The following is a 21,062-nucleotide window of genomic DNA, read 5'->3' on the forward strand; positions in this document are numbered from 1 at the left end:
ACCTCAACCACAGCGTCATTGCTAGAATACTGTGCCAGGTCTCGGATCCCATTCATGAACTGTTTATTTGCAACACAAAAGGCTTTGCCGGTGTCAATCATTGCGATACAAAGCTTCACGAGCTGCAAAGGAAGAAAGATAAAAGTCAGGAGGGAAAACAACTGTGGAGGTGCCTTAGTCAGACCAGTGCTAGCTAGCACTTACTACATGAGTTAGCCTACTCACTATAAATCCACTGCATCCCAAACTAGGAAGTGTTGAAAGAGGTTTCCTTTGCCTTAGATGGTCAATTCACAGGAAGACTCATACCAAAAAAAAAAAAAAAAAAAAAAAAAAAAATCAACCTTTTTAGGCCCCAGGGACCATGTGATAACATCATGCCACCTCTTCTCATCAAGTCAAATTCAAATCGGTAATATTCAAGCCCATAGTATTACATCCTCCTAGAGGGGCTGGAGCTGGAGCTCAGCGGTAGAGCACTTGACACACACACACACACACACACACACACACACACACACACACGAGTATGCCCTAGAAGAAAGACAAGGGTAAATGGGCAGCAGTGTGATGAAAATCTAAAATTTTTAGCTGTGGCACACTGGAGTAAAGGTGCATAAACCGGTATTGTAAGTTAGTCAGTCATGCTGCTCAGTATCACCCCATCAGAGCCCATGTCGGAAAGGATTAATCAGCCTCTACTGGCAACTACTAGAAAAAGAAGTATTCCTCCAATGCCTGTGTTAGGAACTGATTACAGCCTCGGGACTGAGCCTGCATCAGCCTCTCCCTGCTCCCTCCCTCCCTCATTATGCCTTCATTGTAACTCCTCCACGTGACATATGAGTGTGATATGTGCACACAATATAATAAAAACCACAGGAAAGGCCAGCACTAGGAGCGCAGCTTAGCTGTAGAGGTCGCCTCGTATGCAACAGGCTCAAATTCAATCCCTGGCACCAAAATCAAAGATAGTCAGTCCTACAATAGGTGATAAATTAATAGCATCCAAAACAGATTAAGGAAAGAATTCGATTTTCAAAAGTACTACCATTTCAATAAAATACATGTGCATTCTTTTGCATGCTTAGAAGGTTTCTGTGAGAACTGTAAGAAACTGGGTCACAGTGCTCCTCAAGCAAAGGGATCGATCGGATGGTGGGCCACCTTCACTCGGGACGCTTCTTTTGTCTTTGAATTTTGTTCCATGCAGGTAATGCTACTCAACAAATTAAATATCAAAAATAATTAAGATAAAAGGGAAGGCCAACAGTATCGCATGATTAAAACAGGATTTTCAGCTCAATCCATTTAAATTCAAATCCTAATGCCATCTAAGTGGGTCTAGGTGACCTTAGCCTTAACAAACTCCCATGTCTTCCCGCGGAAGCAGAATCAGAACAATGGTACTAGCCTACAGGGCGCTTCTATCAAGAGACACCACACAAAAATACCTCAGCAAAGCGAGCACAGGTGCGGGGTAACTAGCCATCAGCATCTGCTTCCCTGTCAGCAAGCTTCCTGACTGCTCTTTGCCTCTGGTTCGCTTTATAAGAAACAAAGAGGAGGCAGAGAAGGGAAAGGAGCCAGGCAGGGGAAGGTTTGCACAGAAAGAGATCCTTTTATTACTGCAAAAGGACAGGTTGTTTCTAGATTGGGAGGGGAAAGAGACACATTCGCACCAAGCAGAATGAAGGGCGGCGCTATGTCAATCTCAGCAGCCAGCCACGCAAGGCCATGCAGGGCCACAGTGGAGGCCACAGGAGACCTGCGTTCTGCAGGAAAGCAACTGTAGGTAGCGTGTCAAGAATCAGTAGCCTTAATAAACAGACTGCACTTCCTTTAGAGCCCAGGTATGGGGCAGATTACATCATTAAGCTTCAGAAAAGGGGACTTCCACTAGGCATGGTGGTGCCTATAGCACTAGCCCTCAGAGGTTGAGGCAGGAGAATCATTAGCATGGGAATTCAAAACCAGGCTAGACAACAAAATGAGATGCTGCCTCAAAAATCAAAAAGTATAAACATACATTTGGAGGGTGGAGAGATGTTTTGAGACAGGGTTTCTTTGTGTAGCCGGGCCGTCCTGGAACTCACTCTGTAGACCAGGCTGGCCTCAAACTCTGAGATCCACCTGCCTCTGCCTCCTGAATGCTGAGATTAAAGGTGTGCACTACCACTGCCTGGCAACATACATTATTTTAAGCACCACTGCCTGGCAACATACATTATTTTAAGTGAAAGCAGCCATTCTTAAGTGGCTAAATGACTGATGATTCCATTTATAAGAAATATCCAGTCTCTGAATCACAGTTATTCTGATCTGAATATCTTTATGTTCAAGGTATTAATAAAATAGCCTGATGCAGATCGGTGAGGGCACATGCCTTTAAACCCAGCACTTGGGAGACAGAGGCAGGTGGATCTCTGTGAGTTCGAGGCCAACCTACCTGGTCTATAGAGTGTGTTCCAGGAGAGCCAGGACTACCTAGTGAGACCTTATCTGGGAAAACACACACATACACATACACACACACACCCCACACAGAAAATAGCCTGAATTGTTGTAGAGTTTTTTCATCAGTATGTCTGACAGCATATATCTAAGGACGATGATCATAAACTTCTGTTTCTGCGGTGGCAACTCTTCAGTTAGCTATAGATTGCCTTCATTCTGATATATTTGAAGAGGTCCTGAAATACATGTACACAGCACAGATTTCCACAAAAAGGAGGATGTTGATAATGTCACTGGGTCAGATTCTTGGTACCCAGCTTTTGGATGAACTCCGTCCTCAGAAGCGTGTTATGTCTAGGATGAAGATACTGGTCAAGGCATGGGGTCCAACTAAGGAGCTTCACTGGAGATGCTCAGGATGATGATGGGGAAGAAACTGAAGATGAGGATGACAGTCCTCCAATGACACAGCAGAAAGAACTCTCCCTCCCCAAGTCAGGACAGCAAGTCACCCACAGCTATGCTCAGCATTCAAAAAGAAAATCTGAAGAGCTAAGGAGTGAGGAGAATCCAAAGAGCTGGGCTTCCAGATGCCTCGAGCCTTAGCATTTACTGATGAGGTGAGTGAGGTTAAAAGATGGTCAGACTCCAGGACAGACAGCAGCTGCCAGTGACTTCTTTGTTGTACGTGATGTACGGTCGCCATCAGGAGCAAACTGACTGCCAGGCACATGGTAAGACTTTTCCTAACAAAGGCAGATGGAGAAGTCTGCAAAATTCCATTCGGTGGGTCGGCCATTTGTTTGTGAAATGTATATGAAAGGTTTCGCTACCCAGGCCCACCTAAAAGAACACCAGAAAGTCTACACGGGGACTAAGCCATAGAGCTGTGAGGTGAACAGGAAGTCATTCATCTGTGTCCCTGACTCAGAGAAACCCAAAAAGGTGCACAACGGTGAAAGACCGTTTGCACGTCACATGTGTGACAAAGCCTTCAAACATGAACCTCACCTCACAGACCATGACAGGAGGCACAGACCAACGGTGCCATCCAGAGCAAGCCGAACAGCATTGGCCCCTGAAGCAGAGCAGCAGCTGGAGACAATCACCTGGGGCTGGGACGGGTCGGGGACACTTGTGCAGGGGGCAGTCAGTGAACACCCGCGACCGCTGCTGTGGCAAGTGAAGGAGCGCTGCGCTGGCTGCGCCCACCGCAGCGCCCAGGCTAGGTGTTCTTAAACCCCTCCGGGGCAGTTCCGTCCCTAAGCTCTCACCAAACAGTTCAGGACCTGGCAAGGCCCAGGATTAACAGCCCCCTTGCACTTCTTCGACGGCTTTTACTTGAAAACTCTTGTATCCAGCTCACAGCAAGCAACCTGCTTCATTCCCAATTCCTCTATGCTTGCCAGGCATGTGAGTGCGTCACAGAGTGACTGAACAAGGCGTTTCCTAATCTTCTCAATGTCAGAACAGCATTTTGATAACTGAGAAAAGTACTTCATAGAGAAGCAGAAAACGCTGGGTAACAACCAAGAACACTGCCCACGACTGGAGATGCAGGATGCTGTTGGTATTATGTCTGGTTTGCTGATTTCTTTTGTATGCCGCGGCTTTTCACTGTTTCTGAGAACAAATGAAGGCTGCTTTGCTGGAATGGCTCCTCATCGTTGCCATCAGCCCTGAACCCACCTCACGGGCTGTGGTCACTTGTACCGTAGGGTGGCTTAGAGGGACCAGGTGCTGGTAGATTAGGGCTGAGTCCTGACAGTCTTCACTTGTACAGTGTGACCATTCCCCACCAGCAGGCATTTGTGGGGTGGACTAGAGGGAGGGCGGGGAGGGAGGGGGCGAGACAGGGCTCTCGGTCACAGATACACGGGTTTCACAGATGCAAAATCCAAAGATTTTTCCATGTCAAAAATCTTACTGATTCCAAAATTGGTTTGTATTTAAGATCAAAATTAGGATAAGAAACAGAAATGTGGACTCTGGAGAGATGGCTCAGAGGTTAAGGGCACTGGCTGCTCTTCCAGAGGTCCAGAGGTCCATTCCCAGAAACCACATGGTGGCTCACAACCATCTGTAATGAGATCTGGTGCCCTCTTCTGGCCTGCAGGCATACATGCGGGCAGAACACTGTATATAAAATAAGTAAATAAATATTAAGAAGAAAGAAAGAAAGAAAGAAAGAAAGAAAGAAAGAAAAGAAGGAAAGAAAGAAAGAAAGAAAGAAGGAAAGAAGGAAAGAAGGAAAGAAGGAAAGAAAGAAACAGAAATGTGTGGGCAGACAGGCCTGCAGTTTACAGACCCACAAGCTTTGGGGATGCTCCACACCATACAATTCACTCACACAGAAGGTGCAATGCATTTACTTAAATCACCAGAAACCTGTAAGTGTATAAAAGAGCAGTGCTGGTCTTAATGATTCCAGGGAAAAGACAGCTGTGCTTTTGGTGGTGGTGGTGGTTGGGGGCGGGGAGGCACTGAACCAAATACTTTTCATTGACTTTTAATCAATATTAAAGGCTGCTGGACCAAATGTTTATGTGACATGTTTATATTTCACTGCTGTTTACAGTTTTATATAGAAGTTGGTTGCCTTTTTGTAGTCAAAAATTAGTAATAAACTTTGTTTCGGATGTGGTTGTACCAATGGTTCTTTTAACCATTTTCTTAGGAATCTATTGAAATGTCAACAATTGTTTGGACTGTATTCTGTAAGCACTAGTGAATGCTGTAGGTACTAATGAGTTATTTTAGGATTTATACACTTGTAGAAAAATGCCAACTTTAACATTCTAGTTTGGTTCTTAAGAGTTCTCTTTTTAAAACGCATATTAACTTCATTTTATTAAAAGAATCTATGCCAGCTGGGTGATTTTTGGCTCATGTCTTTAATCCCAGCACTCGGGAGGCAGAGGCAGATGGGTCTCTGTGAGTTCGAGGCCAGCCTGGGCTACAGAGCGAGTTCCAGGACAGCCAAGGCTACACATAGAGACCCTGTCTTGAAAAACAAAGCAGGATAGAAGACCAGAGTGCAGGGAGCCTAAGACAGTAGTACTGAGGCTGAGAACTGAAGAGATGGAGACATCAGACAGTGGGTAATCACCACTCTGCAGCCGAGCGGTGAGACTATGGCCACACACATCTGTGATGCAATCAGCACAAAGTCAGCATCACAGGAGAATGGACACTGACAGCCAGAACACACTGTAGCTGCCCAGGATGAAGGCTGACTTGGTGATGTAGAGAGGGGCAGAGATTTGCCTTTTAAATGGTAGTGATGGATAAAAACATAACTGAGTAATGAAAAGCTAAAAAGAGAGTTTGTACCTAAGTATAAATATCAACTTGGTCTAAAATGTCAGGCTGGGAGCCTAACTCATTCACCCAACAAGTTTTCACTGAAGGATTACCGTGCCATAGGCATTTGCCACTTGACAGAAGCACAAACAACTCACTCCCTAGTGAGTAAATAGTCTCTCCTCTCACTCTCCATGTTTAACTGAGGGTAAATCCAACTTTGCACCACAGTGCTGAAGAGCAGAAATAAGTAAACCCAGGGCCGGGTGCCCAGTAAGGGCAAGGCCAGAAGAGTGTCTTCTGTTTGTTTGCTGTTGAAGACTGACCACATCGCCCAGCAGCAGTCTGCTGTGGCTACCACTGTTTATTTAGAAGTCACCATGTTGGGGCTGGAGGGATAGCAGGGCGGTTAAGAGCACTGGCTGCTCTTCCAGAGGACCCGAGTTCAATTCCCAGCACCCACATGGTGGCTGTCACTCCAGGTCCAGGGGATACAACATCCTCTTCTTGCCTCCATGGGCACTAGGCACACACATGGAGCACAGATATACTGTTAAAACATCCATACACAGAAGAAAGAAAATAAAAATAAATAGCATGCACCAGGCATGCCCACGAACCAGGCTAAGCACTTTACCTACGATAAACTAGCTCATATCATTCTCACAATACCTGTGAGAGAGACAAATACTCTTACTCTCCCTGGTTTGAAAAATAAGAAACCGGGCTTGGGGATTTAGCTCAGTGGTAGAGTGCTTGCCTAGCAAGCGCAAAGCCCTGGGTTCGGTCCTCAGCTCTGGCAAAAAGAAAAAAAAAAGAAAAGAAAAGAAAAATAAGAAACCAAGGCCTAGAAAGCTGCAGAGTTTGCCCAAAACTATGTAACTTACATGATAGAGCCTCGTGCAAAATTAGGCAGCTCCAGGCTGTGTGCTTTCAAGCTCAAGGCTCTGCTACAAAATAAAAATTATAATATGTAGTAGTTTAATTGAAAGTGCATTCAAGAAATGATGCAATGAGAAGAAAAAAAAACAAAGTTTGGTGGAAATTGAGCTGAGACTTAAAGGGATCTACATCACAAACAGGTACCAAGCACACCAAAGAAAAGATGCGGTAGACATCGAGATCAGGCCTGGACAGCAACATGAAGACACTGTGATGCTGCAAACACCAGAGCACCATGCAGAATGGATGACTGGACCCATGAACACCACCACTCTGGAAGCACTATTCACAAGACAGAACGTGACCGCTGGGTGCACACAACAGATGCAAAAGAAACAGGGACTAAGAAGCCGTCGAGCATGTTCAGTCTGTCACTGGTGCGATTTAACCTGCTGTCATAAGCAGAACTTCTCCTGCACAATGGGAGGAAATCTGTGAACTGAAGGCGCCACACCCGTGAGTGCTTATTCCAAACTCACCAGCCCTTGTGCCTCATGATCTACTCTGTAGTACCCAGAGCTCCCAAGAGCACAACAGCTTAAGAATTCGGACAGATATACTTATTTTATGAGTCAAGATCCTAACCAAGAGAAACACAGAAAATAACCATGGATCACTGAGAAGAAAGTGAAGGGTCAGAGAGCAACATTTTAAACACTGCTACATTTTCACACACTCTGAGTCCCCTTTGGCTAAAAAAAGACTCTAGAATTCCAGTTTAAGACTCGAAGGTTCTTTGGTTTAAGACTGACTGAATCAGAATCTGCACCACCCTGACAAAAGATGCCCAGGTGATGCCTATGTACCATAAGGTCTGAAAAGACTGCTTTTCACAGCAATACCATTTAACTGTACAATAGGAAATCACTGTCAAGACAGGTATATAATCTACTCATACGCCTGTATCTAGGAACCTGGAGAGATGTCACCAAACAGCAGTTACAAGGTCTGAACAGATGGGTTCATGTATTTCCCACTCAACACTTCTGCCTGGTACACAGCAGATAATGTTTCATGGATACACATCCAAAAACCATTGTCAGTAACAACAGCAAAGATGGGAATCAGCCTAGGTTGACCCTTACATAAAATATAACTATATAACCATTAAGTATTTTAAGCATTCTAGAATTAGCTTAAAAATGGAATGAACACTTTAAATTTTATTTGTATTTGAACCCAAGCACACATAAATTTACAACAAGAATCATCAGATTATCCATAAAATCCATTAAGTATCAAAAATGATAAATGAGATCTTTTGATGGCGAGGACAGAAACAGACTTCCAACACTGTAAAGGAGGCTCTGTGACTTCTGGAGTCTGATGTGGACACAAACCCTTGTTCTGACAGTTAACTGAACAGGCAAGCTACTGTACATCCCCAGGCTTCGTTCCCTTGGGTGTCAAATCAGGGTGACGCACCTGCTCACACAGAGACCCCAAATAAGCCAGCTCCTATTGTGGGCACTAACTGTTCATTATGAAAAATAAGAATTATATTTTTCAAAGTTTACCTTATCGAGTTTTAGTTCCAGCTCTGCCACATCTCCCTCTACTTCTTCCAAGGCAGCCCTAGGAAAATTGAATATAAAGTAGGTTAGTTTATTTCTTTAAAGGCACACTTTACTCTTGAAAAATAACTTTTCTTTTTAAGTGAAGACATAGATATGAAGTTAAAAATTATCCTTTATGTAAATGTAATGATCATGCATTGACACAGATACTAGTTTAAACCAATAAGAGAATACATTAGGCTAACATTTTAACATTTATATTCAATTACATGCAGTTATGTGTGTCTGTGTGTGGTATACACACAAATATACAAGTGCCCACAGAGGCCAGGGGTATCAGATCCCCTAAAGCTGGAGTTGAGACAGTTGAGGCTTCTGATGCCGTGTGGGGAACCAAATCCAGGTCCTCCAGAAGAGGAGCAAGGGTCTTAACGCCAAGCCATCTTGCCATCCACAGGCTATTTCACTTTTAATCACTTATATGATTCGGATTAATAAAAGTAATTTGAACAGCTTAGTGTGTTTTTAAAAATTAATTAAGAGAATGTAAGCAAGATACCAGAAAATACAGAAAGGACACTAGTCAATAAAATCATCCAAAAGCCTACTTTGAAGAGAAGAATAAAGTATTTGAATAGTTGAGCCTTAACGGACTCTGATTTGTAGACGGCAAAGTATAGGAAACCAAAGAGCAAGGCTCTTGCTGTGAGAAATAACTCATAAAAACAATTTTCCCATCAATATTGTTTTAATACAGAAAAATCAGCCGAAGTCAGGTCGTACAACTGAGCAACTGAGACTACCACAGAGCCACACTCCAAAACTGGAAATGTTTGAAGTTAAACAGCTGCAGTTAAAATGCTTTCAAGCTAAGATTTTACACTAAAAATGGTGTGTAATAAAACAAAAGTTACATATGTTCTCTGTGTGTGCTGGCAGCAGGATCCAACCCTCAGGCATGCCAAGTAGATCTTCTACCACAGAGCTCCAATCAGAGCCCCATGCCACCTTCAGGTACCCATGTGATAGCCTAGCCATTCTCCAACAGTTATTTTAGGAACTAACCAAAATTTGTTTTAATTGGATAGTAATGGGAGACTACCTTCCTATTCTCAACCAATGAACTAAACAAAACCAGCCAGGATATAAACCCTATTTCCTATTTCCATAGCTACCCTGGGTGACCTTTGGACAAATACTACTTTATCAGCTCCATCTAAAAACACACAACTTGAAAGCTTTTAAATCTCCAAAGTTTAAAAAAAAAAAAAAAAAAAAAAAAACTAAGTTATTCAGCAAGCATGTGCCATATAAATGAGATCTTCTTGAACATGCTTCAAGAACACAGGAGGTGGCATACACACAGCACAGAAGCCAGACTACTTCCTGGTCAACAAGCTGGCCACTGTCTTCAAGTGTTGTTCAAACTACACATTGTTCCATCAGCCCGGAAAATAGAATCCTCTCCCCCTTCACCTACACATCATTTTAACTCACTTCACACCTGAGAGCAAATAAATATATCTCTGTAAGGATGCTGTAATTGACTGAAAATTAAGATGCCTATTAATCAGGAAAATCTGGATGAATAATGGTGTCTTCTATTTAGGTAAGGGAGCAAGTTCCTAGACGAGGCTGCAATGCATGCCAGGAATCCCAGTACTCAGGAAGCTGAGGTGGAGGACAGCTTGAGCCTGGGAGTTCTAAGACAGCCTGGGCAATACCCTCACCTCAAAATAAACAAATGAAGTTCATCTTACTGACAGGGAACTATGTACATGAGATTAAATTATTTCACGGACACAGAAGAAAGTTACAGAATTAGGATAATGTAATTCCCCCAAAAAACTGTTGAGACACATAAAAAATTATCTGTAAGCAGATTTACCAATCTGAACTATGATGCAGAAGACTGGAGAGCAGGAATTGTCAAGGAGGATTTGCATTCTAAGTATAGCCCTGGATTAGTTCAGCATTTTCAACAATGGAGTATTATATTGAGGCAACAAAACTCTCCGAAGTGGCTTCCTTTGGGACTTGTCTCTCACCCACTCTGCTGCATGAGCCCTGAAGCACGCAGTGCTCACCTCTACCACTATCTACCTCTCTCCAGAGCAGCACCCAGCAGAGCCGCCACTCAGATCTGCCGAGTCCAAGAGCAAGCACCTGAACTGACTTTCAGGAGCTCCGTCTAGATCTCAACCTTTACCTTAACTCAGTTTTCACACTCTTATTTGTTAAAATGAGCAACATTAGATTTGATTAAATCACTGGTCACTACTAAACATATACTTACAGACTGATAAGGTTTTATATATTATTCAATCTCACTTCACTGTGTAATCCTACACATTTATCTATAAAATACACAGAAGTGTTAAGGCTGGTGCTGATAGAATGTTCTCTAGTCCCAGCTACTGAGAGTGAGACAGAAAATAGAGCCAAGGAGTCCATATCAGCTCGGTAATAGAGCAAGACCATTAAAATAAAATATACTAAATAAATATGTGAAGGGGGTGTAGTCAGAAGTTTTCCTGTGTCCTGACCGGTCCCGCAGCCACTCGGTCCCAAGTAAACACACAGGGACTTACATTAATTACAATCTGTATGGCCTTTGGCTCAGGCTTCTTATTAACTAGCTCTTTCATCTTAAATTAACCCATTTCTATTCATCAATATGTTGCCACACAGCCATGGCATTACCAGTCTACTGGCATCTTGTTGCTTCTTGGGCAGTCAGCTGGCATCTCTCCTGACTCTACCCTTCCTTGTCTCCATCTTCAGTTTTGAATGCACTGCCTAACCTTATTCTGCGTCACCATTGGCCAAACAGCTTTATTCATCAACCAATGAGAGCAACACATATTCACAGTGTATAAAAAGACATCCCACAGCACTTCCTCTTTTCTGTCTAATCAAAAAGGAAGGTTTTAACTTTAACATAGTAAAATTATATATAACAAAACAATTACCAAGCAAGAATTACAGTTACAATATCTAGTCTATTTCTATTTGATAAAATTAAAGAAAATATTCTATCATCTATCTTATATTTGTGAGTCTAAAATTTTATATTTAATTTACCTTTTATCATAACTAAGGAAAACTATAATTATAACTATCTATTCTTCAACTCCAAAGACCCTGAAGGATATAATATTACCTAAGTAAACAGGAAGTGCATTTTAAGCAACTTCCAAAAAAATCTAGAAATGACAAAAACATCTGGCTGCCTGGACAGTCACCCAAAGTTCCTCTGCAACGTTGCCCAAAGTTCCTCTGCAATGTTGCCCAAAGTTCCTCTGCAACATTGGGGCATTCATATTCAGCCGACAGGCCTAAAGTCTCTGGCAGGCTTTTATTGAAGCAGGAAATTTGAAGGATTGTTTTGCCTATTGGCAAAGTTCATCAGTCGCTTTCCTCAGTGTCCTGCAGAATGTCTGGCAGTATCTTCTGTGAAGCAGGAACCTGTAGGACCATCTCACCCTGTTCAGAAAAGTTCAGTGGTCACTTTCCTATGGGTTCTGCATGTCCAGTTTATACAACATACTGTCGAGCAGTCCAGGCAAGAACAGTTTCTTGCCCAAATGGCTATTTTTGCCAAGAAGAAAACTCCATATGGAGTGTCTTCAATGCCCATCTTCCTCTTTGAAGTAAATTGGTGCTGCCAGGAGCAGACATGCCTCATTGTCCAGAAAGTTTTTAAAACATTTTAAATGCCATATTCTGTAGGTCTTTAAAGTGTTTGAAGATTACCTACCCAGTTGAAATATATCTATGTATATCTAGAAAACTTAACTAATATGACTATAAGTTTGATTATCATAGATGACTATTCTGCATTTCTTAATGATACATTATAATTTTAAATGAGTTGCATAAACATAATACCTTAAACAAGAGTAGAAATGTATATATAGTATAACAAAATTAACTTTAAACTCATATCAATAAACTAAAATTCATAACAATGTAAAACACTTCAACCAAGTTGTTGCTCTTTAAATGTAGATTTAATAATCTACCCTTTCATCCTATCTAGGAGGGGAAGGGAAGGAGTGGGAGTAGGCTCTAAGAGACTGTCCCTGTCATCGGTCATAGTGTGACACCCTGGCAGCTTCTCTTCACCTCTCCCTGTGCTCTCAGATGAGCTGATTCCTTTTGCTTCTATTCACTAGTGTGAAAGAACCATTCTGAATCACATACTTGATAAAATAATAAGCAAATCTATATGGCCTTCCTCTGTCGCTCACCCAGATACTGCTAAGCATTACATCTTTTTAAGTGCCAGTCATTAAAAAGGCCAAAACAACAGGCTCCATTTCTTCCACAGGGTGTGTGTGGGGACGGCTTATTGATAAAGCAGTTGTAAGCATAAACACCTGAGTTTGATCCCCAGAGCCTACATAAAAATGCCAGGCAGAGGCGGTGGTGGCACACGCCTTCAATCCCAGAATTTGGGAGGCAGAGCCAGGCGGATCTCTGTGAGTTCGAGGCCAGCCTGGTCTACAGAGCTAGTCCAGGACAGGCTCCAAAACTACACAGAGAAACCCTGTCTCAAAAAACAAACAAACAAACAAACACAAACTGCCAGGCAGGTGTGGGAACTCACTGGCCAGCCAGAAAGAAAGACTATCTCCAAAGAGGCAAACATCTTTCCTGAGGGTGATACTGTCTGTCCTCCAGCCTACTCACACACACACACAAAAATTCGTGTATACCTATACACACTGAACAAATACACACACTCCTACACACACATGCACATGCTCCCACACACATGCTCACACTTTTTAAAACAATCAATCTTGGTCTGTAGCTCTGGGGTAGAGTGTTGTTTGCTAGGAAGTGCAAGAAAGGACCCTGGATTCCATCCCAAACATAAAAGGCTAAACAAAAACTAAACAGTTTTTTGATTTTGTTTTTTTACAAAGCTATCTTTTCAAGGCAAAGCAATAACACCACCCTTCACTTCAACTTTGGCAATATTCTTTCAATGGATTAGTCAAACTAGGTCACACAATTATGCAATGAAAAATGCAGGAACAAGATATTCAAGATCACTAATAAGCACACAAATGTCCTCCAGCAATTAAAGGCAGATGGAGGACTCCTAGCCTTGACTACTTGCTAAGGAGTTATCAAACATAAAGTAATAATAAATACTCAAAACACTGCACGGGGCTGGCATGTAGCTCATTAATAAGGTACTTCACAATCATGAGTGAGGCCCTGGATGGGATCCCAACGCCACAAATAAAAAATAGGAGCACATGCATGTGTGTGTGCATGCATACAATGTACAGATTTTGAAACTAACATTGTAGTTCTTGTTTGATAGAGTAGCTCTATTCCAATAAATTACATACGTACAGAGTAAGCATTTATTCTCAAAAGAACTGTTGTGTGTCATGGTTAAATATCATCCCTAGCCAACTTCCTCTTTGAGCTCAACAGCCTTTTCCAACTTGAGCAATACTGGACTACTCTTTGCAAGGAAAGAACAATGGCCAGATCAAGGACAGCTCACTGATCCAAAGGCAGCCCTGTGGCTAATGGAAAAAAAGAGTAACACAAAGTCCTCACAGCAAGACACAGCTCCCTGTGACAGAGAGCATAAATGCTGGAAAGCTGTTTCTTAAAAAGAAATCTCTCGCTGGGGAGGTGGCTCAGCGGTTAAGAGCATTTGCTGTTCTTCCAGAGGTCCTGAGTTCAATTCCCAACAACCACATGGTGGCTCACAACCATCTGTTTAAAAAAAAATAATCTCATTAAATCATTCATATCATGAATGGCCACTATGTACCTAATAAAGTTCCAGATCCATTCTGCTGGATCTGTGAGGTGTTATATTGAGAGGCAGGGTAACAGAGTTTTCATAAACCCAGACTTGTGTCTTACTAACTCTATGAACAAATTTAAATTGTTGCTTCCATTTCATTGACAAGCTACAGATAACAAGATCTAGTGTAGAAAGTGTGGCCAGTTTTGAAGAAAAACTTTAGCACAGCCTCAGAAACTGAGCAGCTGGGGATGACATCCTCATGACAGTGCTGAGTACACAGCCAAGGTCTCCCAGCCTCTTCCAGTTTCAGCCTCAGACAGAAGACCATGACATGATGGCATAGCATTCAGAAACCCTCAGAGCCTATGTAAACACAGGAAAACCCATACTGAGGTCCAAACAAAAGCAAGCCGAGGCTCAACACAAGAATCTGATCCCTAGGCACTACAAAATAATAGAAGTTGCTCTGAAACCTGTTTTGTTTTGTTTTTTTTTTTTAAGTCCCAGTGAATGGAATTAAAAGGTCTGCCTTCCCTCATTATCTTAGGGCTGTAACTACTTCTATTCCCTCAAACTGGAACCAACCAAACCTGTAGGCTCCAAGAGAAACTCTAAAATGAGAAGAAAAAAAAAAAAAGGAAAATGAGCTAAAAGTGAGAAGCAACTTTTTACTCTTTCTGTCGACCAATATGAATACTTATAAAACATGTGAAGCTCTTCAGCCTCCATTCCATCACCCATAAAAGGTGAAGATCGGCCTGGGTGCACCTGCTGTATTACTTTAAGATCTAACGTTCTGCTACACCAGTATTCAAAACAAACCCAAAACCTAAATTGACTTTTTTTCCCCAGGCAAAATTTCCTTCAAGCTCTTGCTTGTGCTTTCAACAGAATTATGAACGAAGAAATGAATGGATGAATGAATGAAATAAACAACTTATAAATTATGAAGTCTTTTCTGTATTAACAACTCATTCTCCCTCCGAGGATCTTCTGTGTACTTCATGTAACGTAGGAATACAAAAAAACGGTGGAATTTTTCAAAGTTGCTTGATCAACCAACATTTTAGGAGGAGAAGTCATGTACTTCATGCAGATTACAACTGTCCTGCCACTTGTCCAAAATAAAAATGATTTTAAAAAAAAAAAGCAGTTGTAATTGATGAAGCATGGTTCTTTACCTCTCAAGTCCTCCCCTGTCAATATCATCCACAGTAAACTACAGGGGTGGGAAGGAATACAACCCAAACTGCAAGCCAGCCAACACACAGAGTGAGACACAAGCAGTAGGTAGGTGAATAGGACCACATCCTCAAGTCATCACACAAGCGTCAACTGTAAATCCCAACTCAAAATTAAAAAGAAATAAAACAAGGAAATAAAGGCCGAGCTGTGTTTCTTATCTAGACTACTCTACTCTACACAGCCAGGCTGGGCTGGAAGGAGAACTGGACACACAGGGGCTTTTGTCCCCAGGCCTCCACTCCTCTCCAGGTCAGGCATGGGACTTCTAAAGCCACACCTTGCGCGTCCCCTCCGTGGCAGAAGGCAGCTATAGCCAGTGATGTTTACCACGCACAATGGCAAATATCCATTACTGATGGGGCACCAACCTAAAGGAATACTAGAAACATTTTAATCAGGCATGAGATGACCTCCTTTTTCCTCCTCATAAAACCCAATACTAGTTCAGGAAGGTATCTGCATGTTTTCCTCCTCCCCTAACAGCCTGTCTTTCTTGTTCAGGGAGTTAGTGAATTCCAGCAGGCACGATGCCAGGTTAATCACCATGGGAGTTAAAGTCACGCCACAGAGAAGGTGGCAAAGGAAAGCGCCCACTTGTTACAGTGGGATCAGTAAGTCAGCAGTGACCCCTGCCGTCCTATACCATCCTAAGGGAACTCAGGCAGGAAACCAGGAGCATGATAATCAACTGGGGCACGTGGAGTGGAAGAAGTGGCCTGGGCTCCAGTTTTCAACAGGGTAATCTAGATGCATTCCCCAAGAAAGTGGCCTCAATCAAAGGCCCGGCGTGAGGTAGTAGCCATCAAGAGGGGCTGTTAGAAAACCAACCAACAAGGCAACAGCCCTGGTGTGTCTAAGGAAGAGCAGGAAGGCAACGAGGCTGGAACAGAAAGAAACAAGGGACACAGGGCTAATGGAGAACCCCGGCACACTGAGAGCCTTGCAGGCCAGAGAGAGGAATACGCAGGACTGCTGGCCACAGCAGTCTGATGGGGAAGAGGCAACAAGACTCCGTCTGGCCATCTGGCCGTTGGGCAGAAGAGTGTAAAGAAACAAACAGGAAGGTTGCAGCACTCACTAGAGGCTGATCAAACCACCACCCACCATGGTGAAACTCCCCGGGTCCTGGGCATCCACTGAAGTTCAGTCAGGAGGGCTTCCTGATGAGTTGGGTGTAACATACAAGTGTGTGCATGTGTGCACAAGTGCATGGGTACTGTATAATCAAGGGTGAGACGGGGCTTTGATTAAAGAAACAGAAAGGATGGAGTTACAAGCAAACGAAACAGGAAACTGAGTGGTACCAGTTTAGAGAGAAGATCTAGAACTCAGTTTTAGATTTATCCCGAATTACTTCCTCGGTATATAAGTGGTGAGACCAAACAGGTAGTCCAGAGCTTAGGGAAGATGTTTAAGATGGAGATGTGAGTTAAGAATTATACAGGGCTGGAGAGATGGCTCAGTGGTTAGGAGCACTGACAGCTCCTCCAGAGGACCCAGGTTCAGTTCCCAGCTCCCACACGGCAGCTCACAACTGTCTGTAACTCCAGTTCCAGGGTTTCTGATACCCTCACACAGACACATAAGCAGGCAAAACACGAATGCACATAAAATAAAAATAACTGGGGTTGGGGATTTAGCTCAGTGGTAGAGCGCTTGCCTAGCAAGTGCAAGGCTATGGGTTCGGTCCTCAGCTCCAGAAAAAAAAAAAGAAAAGAAAGAAAAACAGATTATATTTTTAAAAAGAATTATAGATACAAAAGACAGTACCTACAGACTTGAGACCACACATCAAAAAAGAGGGCTAAACTTCGGGGCACTTTGATGTTAAAAGTCAGAATTTTGAAGGGCCTGGTGGACAGGCCTGCAGCCCTAGCATGAGGACTGTGAGAGGGAAGGGTCAGGGTGCCGGGCAGCCTGAGCTACACAGTTAAACTCCATTAAAAGGTAAGGTATTGAAAGCTGGGGGAAGGGGGGGCTGGAGAGATGGCTCAGTGGTTGAGAGCACTGGCTGCTCTTCCATAGTTCCTGAGTTCAATTCCCAGCATCCACACGGCAACTCACAACTGTCTGTAACTCCAGTTCCAGGGATCTGACACCCTCACATAGACGCACATGCAAGTGAAACACCAATGCACGTAAAATAAAAATAAATTTAAAGAAATTTAAAAAATAAAACAAAACAAAAAACCCTGGGGAAAGGAAAAGTTAAGGGGGGGATGTGAAGGGCCGCCAAGCAGATGCGCACAAACCCCGTACGGTTATGGAGGAACCAAGTTGACCTGAGGGTTTTGTGGTTGCTGTGGTTGCTGTTGTTGTTGTTGTTGTTGAGATGGGGTTTCTCTGTGGAGCCCTAGCTATCTCAGAACTATGTAGACCAGGCTGGCCTAGAACTCAGAGATCCACTTGCCTCTCCTCCAGGGTGCTGGGATTAAAGGTGTGCGCCACTTCCAGCCACAGTGGGTTTTTAAGATGATTACAAAACAACTTTCAAAAGGGAAAACACTTTGGGCCTGATATTGTGATGGCCCGCTTAGAAGTACAAGAATGTACTTCTAAGGTGAGATTAAGTATTTTTAAAGTTTCCAAGAAAATATAGTAATTAGATTATGGCAGCCCATGAAACTAAAATGAGAATAAGCCAGGTGTAGTGGCACATGAGTATATTTCAGCACTTGGGAGGCTGAGGCAGGAGGACTGGGAGTTTGAGGCCAGCCTAGACTGGACACACAATTTTTTTTTTTCTCAACCTCATGCAATCACATTAACTGTATTGCTGAAACATCAAGAATTTCTGTGACCCATAAGGTTAAATATTTTGTGTTTAACATAATCCACAGAGGAAAATCTGGACTACTACTTAAGCTTTACAGACTTTTGGCTGGTTTAAATCTTACTGGTCAAACCACATACTGAAGAAGACAGAGAGAGACGGTGGGTGGGTGGGCAAGTGGGTGAATAACTTTCCTGGAGTCAAGGTCTTACCTACAGCACAGGCCAGCTTCAAAGCAGCAATCATTGTTTCTGCAAGGTAAATACTACATTTACAGGCAGGTGTGAACTATCATGTCCAGACACAGTCTTGATTTCTTATGCAAAAACATTCATCAATTCATTAGAAACTATGATCACAAATAAACACGCCTGTCATTCATTTAAAAGTAAATATTTCTCAAGAGAACAGGAAGACAAACCATAGTCAGAGAAAAAATATTTACAAAGAACTTATTTGGAAAGGACTGTTTGATGTAGGGATATAGTTCATCGCTAGAGCAACTGGCTAGCATGCTCAAGGCCATGTGCAATCGATCCTTAGTACAGAAAAGAAAGAAAAAAACTAATAAAGGAATGTTAACCAAAATATAAAAAGAAGTTGAAAGCCAGTAAGGAGAAAATAGGTCCAATTTTCAATGAGCAAAAGGCCCGAGGGGCAGCTCCCGGAGGAGGATACTAAGACAGCAAGTATATGGAAACAACAACCAGGAGACTCCAACAGGACGCTCCAACACGCTTACGAGAGAGTGACCAAAACCGAACACTGCAGCTTCAGAGGCTGGCAAGGGCTGGGACAACACAGAGGAGACAGACCTGGAAATCCAGCTAGCAGTCCTAATGAGATCAAGCACACTCATACAACCCTGGGACCGTGCTCCACGGAGCTAAAGGCTCGCGTCCACCCCATCAACGGCCTCTATGCGCATGCTCTGCTCAAAGTGCCGAAGTGCAGCTCTGCTCAAAGTGCCGAAGTGAAGCAACCGTCACGTCTTTACTGGTGGATGGGAGCGTGTGGGACACCCAGGCAGTGGACTGTGAGTCACACCGAAAAGAAATGAGCTGGCAAGCCATGAAAACACACAGAGAACCAGGCCTGTCAGCATGGTCCTGTGCTCTCAGCTACTCCAATGGTTAAGACATCAAGAGCATACGTTCAGATTCTGCTTGGGCTACAAAGCAAATTCAAAACCAGAATGAGTAACTCAGTGAGACCCTATCAAAACACAAAGTAAAGAGGGCTAAGGACAGAGCTCAGGGTACCTGCCTCGCACACGCAAGGCCCTTGGTTCACACCCCAATACCATCACCCAAGAGACACAGACAAACTTGTGGTGCACCTTAGAAAATGAAAGAGGCTGGACCGCGGTGGCGCACGCCTTTAATCCCAGCACTTGGGAGGCAGAGCCAGGCGGATCTCTGTGAGTTCGAGGCCAGCCTGGGCTACCAAGTGAGTTCCAGGAAAGGCACAAAGCTACACTGAGAAACCCTGTCTCGAAAAACCAACAAAAAAGAAAGAAAGAAAATGAAAGAGGGCAGGATGCACACTTCAGAGTCTAAACAAAGTTTCCTTTAAAGAGTAAAATTATGAAGCTGAGCATGGTGGTGCACACCCTCAGTCCCAGCACACGGGAGGCAGAGGCAATTGGATCTCTGTGAGTTCAAGGCCAGCCTGGTCTCCAAAGTGAGTTCCAGGACAGCCAGGAATGTTACACAGAGGAAACCCTGTCTCAAAAACCAAAACAAAGAAAAAAAAAAAAAAAGTAAAATTACGGACACAGTGGCAGGACCAGTTGTAAGCAGAGGTTGGGGAAGAAGGTAAAGCAGAGGTATAAACAGGATTTTTTCACTTAGTAAAAAAATAGCAAAACTAGTATATATAAAGCAAATCATATTCTGTATGGTTCTACAATGGTAGATGCAAGCCATTATAAAACTGCCTAAACGCTATTAGTGAACCTGATTTGAAGTATGGACTTTTGGGTGACACCGAAGTGTTCATCGATTTAACAAATGTTCCCTCTGGCACAGGGTGTGTTTTTTGGGGGGCAGGAGGTATATAGGAATTTTTTGCACTTTTTGCTTGATTTTACAGTGAACCCAAAAAAAAACTAGCAAAAAAAAAAAAAATGAAGTTCATTATTTTAAAAGTAAACAATGGCCAGGCGGTGGTGATGCACACCTTTAATCCCAGCACTCGGAAGGTGAGGCAGGCGGATCTTTGTGAGTTGGAGGCCAGCCTGATCTACAGAGCAAGATCCAGGAAAGGCACAAAGCTATACAGAGAAACCCTGTCTCGAAAAACCAAAAAAAAAAAAAAAAAGTAAACAATGCCTTCGGTCACCAAAGGTAGACCCTGCTTACAAGAGTACAAGAGTACGGAGCAATCAGATGAACCATCAGCTGATATCTGTGTCACCAACATTGATCATTTTTTTTTTTAATTTATTATGTACACAGAAGAGGGTGCCAGATCTCATTACAGATGGTTGTGAGCCACTATGTGGGTGCTGGGAATTGAACCCGGGTCCTCTGGAAGAGCAGTCAGTGCTGTTAACAGCTGAGCCATCTCTCCAGCCCCGAGGAGAGATTTTCTTTGACAAAGCATTACGTTTGAACAATGTGTCCACAAGTGACAGAGAAAAGGACAAGCAAGCCAAGAGAAGCACAGCAGGACGCCACAGAACAGACAACTTAGGAAGAGGAAGTATGAAGGGAACAGACAACTTAGGAAGAGGAAGTATGAAGGAGACAATAACACAGAAAGATGTGCTACCTTACTATCAGTTAAGAAACCAAATTTTAAAATGCTAAAATACCACTCTACACCTGTCGTGTTAGCACGTGTTGTAGCCATCACACCGTGAGAGTGACGCCACGTTTCCCTGAGAAAAAGGGAATCGCCTACATGGCACCAGGAGAAGAGACTACAGTTAGGAACGTCCTCCCAAAAGACTTCCAGAGCGGAGTGTAGCGGCACAGGACTACAGTCCCCGGCTCAGGAGGCAGAGGCTGGAGAGCTGAGAGTTTAGGAGTAACTA

The 21,062-nt window shown here is 43.2% G+C and overlaps 1 protein-coding gene and 1 pseudogene across 7 annotated transcripts in view; one reads left to right on the forward strand and one right to left on the reverse strand.

Annotated features, from left to right (window-relative positions):
* Positions 1 to 21,062, reverse strand: part of Acap2 (ArfGAP with coiled-coil, ankyrin repeat and PH domains 2) — a 117,860-nt gene that overhangs the window by 64,240 nt on the left and 32,558 nt on the right. For all 7 annotated transcript variants that reach the window (XM_036203169.1, XM_036203170.1, XM_036203171.1 and 4 more), the window contains exons 2-3: positions 8,220 to 8,277; positions 3 to 122 (exon numbers count right to left, since the gene is read on the reverse strand). In XM_036203169.1, coding sequence (XP_036059062.1) covers positions 3 to 122; positions 8,220 to 8,277 — 178 coding nt within the window. The remainder of the gene's footprint in view (positions 1 to 2; positions 123 to 8,219; positions 8,278 to 21,062) is intronic.
* LOC118594199 lies at positions 1,706 to 3,696 on the forward strand (annotated as a pseudogene).

Source organism: Onychomys torridus, chromosome 12 (genome assembly GCF_903995425.1).
Source record: "Onychomys torridus chromosome 12, mOncTor1.1, whole genome shotgun sequence".
Taxonomy (NCBI): domain Eukaryota; kingdom Metazoa; phylum Chordata; class Mammalia; order Rodentia; family Cricetidae; genus Onychomys; species Onychomys torridus.